This window comes from Varanus komodoensis, unplaced genomic scaffold (genome assembly GCF_004798865.1).
Source record: "Varanus komodoensis strain SLA01 unplaced genomic scaffold, ASM479886v1 scaffold15, whole genome shotgun sequence".
In the NCBI taxonomy this organism is placed as follows: Eukaryota; Metazoa; Chordata; class Lepidosauria; order Squamata; family Varanidae; genus Varanus; species Varanus komodoensis.
The window spans coordinates 26,025,729-26,034,547 of NW_025335440.1; the positions used below are offsets into that span (position 1 = coordinate 26,025,729).

Sequence of the window (8,819 nt, forward strand, 5' to 3'; positions counted from 1 at the left end):
TGCTCTGTCTAAGTGTATTACAGAGTGCAGCCCCTTGCTCAACTTTTTTGCCAAGCCTGAGGATGGCATTTTGAAAAGCAGTCTATGTCAACCAGAACTTCAGGCCCATGGGCCAGATCTGACCTACATGAGGTCCCATTCTGGCCCTCTGGATTTCCTCAAATGTCGATACCTCCTTTCCTTGACTCTGCCCTGCTTCTCCTGACAACCTGTCATTTGGTGGTTTCCCAGCTTTTGTGCAGTTTCTCCCATTCTGAGGCTGAAATTCTTCTGCCAGGGCTTGGTTCCTGTCAGCAGGTGCTTTAAATTAAATATGCTGATATTTTGGGGCCCACCACTCTCCCCTTTGAGTCTGCCCATTGCTGGAATGTAGCCCCTGACACTTCTCCAAAATGGAATCCAGCCCTTGGGCTGAAAGAGGTTCAACACCCCGATATAAACTTCAGTGGCAATTTTGTCACCTTGCCATTGGAACAGATGCCCGATGCCTTTTGATTGGCAGCGCTGTAGCCACGAGGGACTAGGTGCACTCAGTCCCTAGATGAAGACTGCAGACCAAACGAACCAGTCACTGATTCTTTTGCAGGTGAGGCATTATCATTCTGAGCCAAAGAAGCAGTGGCTGATTCCCCCACCTGCTTCCATTTCTGAAGACATTAAGATGAGCTGTAACTCAGAACTGTCCCTCATTGTGGGTGAGGCTCAATTGTTCCTGAACAGGCAGAGAGCAGAAGCAAAAAGAATCTTTACAGTCTTAATTCAAGCAAAGTTAGAGATTAATTTTAGGTGATGCACAAGGTAGTGGCAGACTGTTTGATGCTAAACTGCATTGTGAAAATATATATATTGTCAAACTTACTTAAAAATATACCTTATAGTTGAGATAAAGCATAAACTGATATCTCTGGATGTCACTGTGAACTGCACTGCAGTAGTAAATATTTGAACATTGGCAGGTAGATAAACTACTTAAATCCAGCACCAAATTGGCACCGTTGTCACAGGCTGTGCTGAATGGAGTGGCTTGGCTGGGTTTTTCCCTGGTGATTTGGCTGCAGATGAAAATGCCTTCAGCTTTAAGGTTTTATGTTGGGCCTCCGTTTCCTACAATCATCACTCAGTAGCTGGACATATCAAGAATCTTTTTTCTTTTCAGGTTTATTTAAACCTGATGGTAAAAATATGAAAAAAAAATGTTTGCTATTCATGTGTATTTCTATAATTAGATTTTTTTAACTCATGACCACACACTGTTTTTTTTCCTGAATATGTTTTAACGGCTCCCATTTATATTACTAATTAATAATGCTGCAGCAGAAATGGAGACATAAAATTCTTTGTCATACAGAAGCTTTAAGAGTTGCCGAAAGTAAACCATAGCTTGAGATTCTCAAGCATCTAGTGCAGAGAATTGGAGAGGAATATTTTTCAGTGACAAAAGAAATGAACAAATAAAATAGGAAGCTAAGACATGCCAATAAATTGTGGATGAATGCAGTTTAAAAGAGAATTCTTATACCTCTTGCATTGTGGAATATCTATATTTGCATTACCAGATCCAGCATTGATACCAATACATCATAGAACTATAGGCATCTCATAGAAGGGAGCTGACCTATCCCAGTTTGGGACCAAACATTGCTGGGGTTACTTTCAGAACCACAAAAACCACCAGCTGTTCCCCCAGGCACAAAAGAAACTGTGAGCTGAGCATCAGTACAATATATTGCCCAGAAATGTTATAGATTAACAGCGAGACTTCCTTAGTTTATATTTCTGTTCAATGAGAGCTTATATAAACTGTACCATGAGAACAAAGTGTTCTTTGTGGACATATTGAAGGGATGTAGCCATACTCCAAAGGTGGAAAGGGGCTTTTTAATTTGCCTTTTCTGTGTGTCTTACCTGTGACCAGAGGCAGAAGGGCAAAACAGTGATGCCACCTGTAGTCCATGTAAGAGGCTCTGTGCCTCTTCCACTTGGACTTTAGGACTACCTGCTTCTGCAGAGAGCTGTTGGCTTTCCTCCCTTGCATGACCTGCTCCTTTTCCTTGGTTGCATCTCCTTTTTCCCAGTACAGCAGTCAAAAGTAAGTACAAATTATCTTTAGTGTTGCCTTAATTGTAAACAAGGGGTTTCCTTCATCTGTGAAGAGGTGACTATGACACAGTTTCAGGTAGTGAGGGTGTTTTTCATCCAGGGTCACTTACTATGTGTTAGGGTGCCATGAAATGGGAATTTCTTTCCTTCCCAGCTTGCTTTTTCCAATTGTTTCCTGTGTGTGCGTGCGTGCTGTGCATAAGCCTGTATCATAGGAAACATTCTTCAGAAAAGGCAAGTTCATGCCACATAATCTCTTGTACAAGCATCCCATTTTCAGCCCCATTCTGATGACCTGCAACACCTCTGCACTGTCTGGGACTTCTGAAATGTGTTTACAGAGCACCTCAAAGTCTCTGTAAAAACTAAAGTGTGGGCCATCATGGCCTAGCCAGTGTTAGGATCAGTTTGATGTGTTCCAGTTTGCTTTTTTTCTCATTAGGTTTTAGTTGTTGCCTATAGAGACCAAAGATGCTATAAAATGCCAAAATCAGATAGTGAACATCAGTTTCAGCTCGGACAATGTCTCTGTTGGCATATTGCTCAGTTACATTTTAATGCTGTAGTGATAAGTAACAAGAGGCTGATCAGCTTGGTGTCTATTCCCAAATTACCTCTGAAAATATAACAACTGAAGAAAAATTATAATGAAACATAATGGAGAAGTATCTCTGAGGCTTAACTTATGATCTGTGTTCATTACAATAAGTGACATTTGCAGTGCAGTTTCACCATAAAGATTATTGGCTGGCACAGAGTGAAACTCACACCTGAATAGAGTCTCAGATAAGTCCTGCCTCTATGAAAAATTTCTAAGACCCTCTATAATATCTGTATTATTCCATAATTAATTGTGTGTTGCTTTATTTTGAAAGTGCTGATGAATTAAAGGAGAAAGCACCCTATTTTCAACCTCCGCTGTTTTGACACAAGCTTGTTTAATATACATGTGGGTGCATCTGATGCTCTGAATAAGCTGATAATAGGAATACCTGCTAATTAGCAAACCATTCTGAATAAACACAATTAGGATATCATGTTTTTACAAGATTCCATTTTCTGAAATGTAAAAGATGTAACATGCAATTTAAAGCGTGAGTTTAAGATGCGATATGAGAATTACTGAGGGATTGAAACCTGCATCTAATTACGCTTGGCTTTCTACAGTTTAGTTATGTAAAAATGACTTCTATCCCACATTCTAGGCTTTTTACAGTCCTTTAATGCAGTCCATGGTAATGAGAACAGTGCCCAATCCCTCCAAATATAAGGCTCAGTTGACAAATACATTGTCAGGGCTGGTATCCTTCTCCTTCAGCTCTTTCCCCAAAAATAAATTAGTACTGTTCCTGCAACTGGTTTTATTCCATGCATATGTGTCCCTCCATATTAGTGAAAGTGCTTGTCAACTTTAAAATAATTTTATTTTGTTTTTAAAGAGCAACGGCACTCTAAGAAACACATAAATTGGCCATACATAAGAGTCAGTGTGGTGCAGAGGTCTAGTGTGGTATGTTGTAGTCAGTTTTAAATCATGTCTAGCTTGGTAACCTTCTAATAAATCCTTTTTCTCAGCCTGGTCTTGCTCACAAATTTGTGGTGCTTGAAAACAAGCTCTTTTAAGGAATGTTGGTGCCAATATAATATATATGAGCTTTAAGTTCAATTTCTTGATAATAAAATAGATGATCTATTGAGATCAGACAGACAATAGCCCGGTTTGCATGTTGCAACAACCCATGGTTTGTTAAACCGTGGGTGGTTGCGAACAAAGCACAGCCACCCACAGTTTAACAGGCTCTTTGACCTCTGGCCACTCCCACTGAACAAAACAGCCGAGAGATGTTCCATCCTTGGGCCCTTCTCAAGGAGGAGCAAGCCATACTTATAATCCATGGTTTGTCCATGGGTTGCATGTGTAGGTTGTTCCTTCCACAGCAAAACACAATCCCAAATTGCAGTTTAATGAAAGAGTCTGAAAAACTTGTTATTCAAATTGCGCATCTGTTAGGGATTCTTGATATAGCCTACCAAGTTTCATAGGGAAGTCACAACATTTTCTTCGTGCTTTTCAGTTTGAAACACCAGTTTAGCTTCCAACGTGGTCCTAAGGTTTAAAAATCTAGGTATAACTATTCTCCAATAGATAAAAATTGCATGGGATTAAGCCAATGTCTTGAAATATGTCTGGAACTGGCCAGAGGAGAGTGTTTTGCTTATCCTGAGATCTGCATTTCATTTTATTCTGCCAGTAATTCCATTTGGGTGTGCTGTTATAGCACCTAAAATGGCACTTTCTCCAGGATTAAATGTCTGGCAAAACCATGCAGTGAAAAAGCATTTCACTGTATTTTTCTCTGGGGAGACATATAGGAATCCCACTATAAATAATGCTGAGGGCTAAAATCTCCTATTTCTAATGCAGGATCTTGTGTTGCCATATATTCATAATTTAAAGAAAAGGCATCAGCAGCCAGTTTTGTGCATGCTGGGGGGAAAAACCCCTCATGAAATACTTTAATCCAAATTAGCTGGAGCTCAGTCATACACACATGTAGGACATTTTTCCACTTGCATCAAATGTGTTTGCACAAATGCTAAGTTTATTCCTGTTGCTCTTCACCCCACTCATTTCAGAAATCATAGCTTTGTAGTATTGAATTTTGCAGTGCTTAGCAAAAGAAGTTATCTGGAGGTGGTAAAAAGACTTCAAAAATATTTTCATATTTTCTAGCCCCTTTAATAGCCCTTGTTAAAGTTATAAACCTTAATAACAGGATTTATAGCTTCAATGTCTGAGGTTTTCAGGCCTTTTGATTTATGCTTTAAATCGCAGCATTTAGCACTTCGTACTTTAATTTAGACAGATCACCTATTTTCTTAAATGCTTAAGTAATGTACCAAGCTGCAGTTATTGATTCTCTCTGCATTTATTACAAAGGAGGCTGTATTTGCTCTTTCCTCTTGGGAACGGCCCTCCTGAACTGCATGCTTGCTAGTGACAGCTCAGACCCCTGATACATAACCAAAGACCTTGCCTAATATCCCTGCAACTGTTCAGGGAATTTTTATTAAGTAAAGGCATCATTAAAGTGGACAGAATGATGAAGTTTAATGAGCATCTTTCTCCCTTATTGTTAGTTTTGCTGTTGTAACCTGCACGCTCTCATTTGTTACCCTCAGTGGGGCAGGGTAGGATGGAGTGGGCTCTTTGGCTACTTGGGGCCCTCGCCTTCTTATCTCGTGTTTCAGATTTGCATGTTACATGTTTTGCGCTCGTTGGAGAGTGTGTGGTTATAACCAGCTCCACAGTAAAAAAAAAAATGAAAAACTGGAAAATCTTATTACTGTGGTTTTAACTGCATTTTCTGTCTGACATTAAAACCCCATAGAAAACTATTTGCCCTTTTCCTTAATGAGGAAGCTGCACCCAGCACTGCGGCTCTGCCTGCTTTGTTCTTGAGAAGGATGGTGCCATTTATCAGTTACACTTCTAATACCAGCAACTTTTTAGTTGCCATGCTGGATAATTACAGATGCCTGGAAATCTTGGTATTATGCTGCAATCTCATTACTGCTGCATGGAGATTTGCATGGCACGTCCCGTTTAAAAATTAACATGTCTGCCCCAATTGGTGCTAGTGGAAGGAGCAATTTGCATTCTAGGATTTTAAGTTAGCTTCTTTAATAATCAACTGCTAATGTGTGGAACATGTGAAGAGGCCATAGGAAGGAGTGATTAGATGCTGTTACGGTTATATACGATTTGACTTTATTTATTTAAAAGAAATCAAACAGTTTCAATGTATGCTGGGTAGATACTGATCTGTATGCACAAATGTCAGGGAAATCAGAAGATAGAATTCTGCGCTGCGCCTAGTGGCTGTTCTTTTGACCATGCTATGCTCAAGGGGTTGATATGCTAGTCAGACAGCGCAAGCCATCATAATGTGTCCATATACTGTAAGTGATGGCCTGTTCATAACTTGTTTTATAATCCTTATCTATCTTACCAGCCTGTCATTGCAAATCGTTAATGACTTATTTTTGTCATTGCCACAATACTATCATTGTAACATCACTGAATCTCCCTTTTCCGGAAAAATCAGTGGAAAGGGGCTAGATTCTATAATATGGTGGGTTTTGCAGGGCAGACCAAACATTTAGAGACCTTTTATTTTAATTTATGTATTTATTATAGTTATATCTCGCCTTTTTTCCTTTCAAGGAGCTCAAGGTGGCTTACACAATTCTCCTCTTCTGCTCTCAGTCTTATCCTCACCACAACAGCCCTGTGAGCTACGTTGGGCTGAGAGTCTGTGACCAGCCTAGAGTCACCCAGTGAACTCCATGGCTGAGTAGAGACTAGAACCCACATCTCCTGAATGGGTCTCACCCTCTTAACCACCACACTACATTGAATCTCATACTTACTCTGGTTTGAGGGAGAAATGGTATGAAATGTATGCACCATTTATCTCATTTCCTCTTGCCCTCTTGGGTCTATGCTATGGGAATAATGATAGCAGACCAACAGGAGGATTCGTGAAGAACCTTTTGGCATGGGTGTACCCCATAGTCCTTCAACCAAGCCTCATCAAAAACATCCCACAGGCTGCCTTCTGCTGATTTGTTGATCCACCTTCCTCATGAGGGTCAAATGTCTTTCAGCTCAAAGGCCATGTTCTATTTCAGAGAGGTTTTCGGAGGCCTCTTTCCAGTGGTGGGGCTGAAAACAAAAGAGCCAGAGCTAAAAATATCCAAACATGTCAGCATATTGGAGCTGAAAGCCCTTGCCACCAGTAATGAAGTCTTGGGAGAGATATTTTGGTCTTTCAAACTGGAGGAAAAAGCCAAGAAATGACCAACGTATTGGTGGGCAAAGCAAGGGGGCAGGAAAGAGTGAGGCCATCTGGGGGCCCCAAGCCATCTGGATTTGACTCCTGGCTGTGGTGTTCTGTAGCTCTGATCTAACTCAGTATTAACAGTCTGTCAACATTTCTGTATCTCAGAAAGAAGTCTTTATCAACCCTGGTTGTCCTTGGGTTTGCAATGTTTTTCATTATCTACCACTGAACAATAAGTTCATTTCAGCATCTGGAATGTTACCCGATGGAGATGATACTTTTAAAAAGTGGTGGTGTTCTGAAGGCTGAATGAGACTCTGTGGCAGCATAGCAGGTCCTGGTTTCTCTTAAGCTATCTCTGTGGTTAACTTTGGTATAACCACTTTCAAAGCAAGAAAGTTTCAAGATCTTCCTTTCTAGACACACAGAGCAACCTCAAGAAAAGCACTTTGTTAACAAGGCAAGTTTACATTAGCATCCTGCTTGTCTTGAAGGCTTTTAATTTGGGCTTAAGTAGGAATTACTCATAAATTATCCATTAATAGCTCCCTGGTTTTCCATGTAAACCCATTCAGCCTTATAGTCTATTTAGCTTTCCTGTGAGTGCCAGCAATCTTAATTGTAGGATACTTCGTCAACATTTAATCAGGGGTCTGTATTAATGTGGCATTGATGTGTTGGTAGCTTTCTTCCTACAATCCATCATTTGTGAGCAGCCAGAGAAGAGTCTGACACCGTTGCTCTGTGTCACTTTATCAAGCCCTTGAGTATTCTGGTTCGGCAGCAAGCTCACTTTCCTTTACATCGACACTCTATCTTGCCAGTTCAACCCTATTTTTGTCAATGTCTCCAAAGGTTAAGAATGCAAGAAGCCTGTTTCGTTTTGTTTTTTGTCCAACTGCTGTGTAAAAACTCATGTACCTTGGTTGGATGTAGTAAGAATTTCAAACCATATGGATCTGGTCATTTTGAATTAAATAACACTCTTGCTCTTGAAGAGGAAATGGCTGTTATGTGACATTTGGAAGACCTGAGTTGGGTAATGATAACCAGAGACTTTCTTTGTGTTCTTTCTTCGTAGCCTTTATGGCAGACACATGCAAGCAAACCCTGAACCCCCAAAGAAGAACAATGACAAGTCCAAGAAGATCAGCCGTAAGCCTCTAGGTGCCAAAAACAAATAAACCAATACCGCATGTACCATTCTTCTAAAATAAATGCTTTGTTTTGCATGAGTCTTTTTTTTACATATCTACCAAACAAAAATGATATTTTATAAAATAAAAGCAATGATATCTTTTTTTATATATTCACTTCCTCAGTTAATGAATCCTTTATTATAGTCATTACTAATTACTGCTTAAATCATGTAGCCATTTAGACTAGCATAAGCCATTTTATCTAGTATTGAAACATGTATGAAGTTTCATCCTTTTTGCTTAACTAATTCACCCAGCTGACTACGCTTCATTGCTGCACCAGAACCATGTATCATTCATATTTTATGTAATACTTTAAATTTGTTAATAAAATCCCATTTTCTACCATATGTTGCTTTCTTCTTTTCCTTCCTTTTCCCTCCTCCCTGGGACATTTTGGATTATTTGATTTCGTTCTGAGCGAGTATTTTCAATTATGTGTGATACGTCTTTGTGAGTTCATTATTAAAATTGAACAGGTTTTAAGTAAGCAACACAGTTTTAAAAGAAGTTTTAAAACTTCTTTAAACAGGTCTTTAACACTTCTTTAAAGTTTTTAAACAGTTTGGGGGGAATCTGTAAAGTTGACATATTTAGTGCATTAATTATATATACCACTTAATACAAAAGTATCCAAGTGGTAATGTGATGGCATAAAAAGAACCATATAACA

At 39.4% G+C, this 8,819-nt stretch overlaps 1 protein-coding gene across 1 annotated transcript in view; it reads left to right on the forward strand.

Moving 5' to 3' along the window:
• The window catches only part of RSU1 (Ras suppressor protein 1), a 71,641-nt gene extending 63,145 nt beyond the window's left edge, over nucleotides 1-8,496 (forward strand). The window contains exon 9 of the mRNA XM_044424811.1: nucleotides 8,029-8,496. Within this exon, the coding sequence (XP_044280746.1) occupies nucleotides 8,029-8,131 (103 nt within the window). The 3' untranslated portion in view covers nucleotides 8,132-8,496. The remainder of the gene's footprint in view (nucleotides 1-8,028) is intronic.
• The last annotated feature ends 323 nt before the right edge of the window (nucleotides 8,497-8,819 follow it).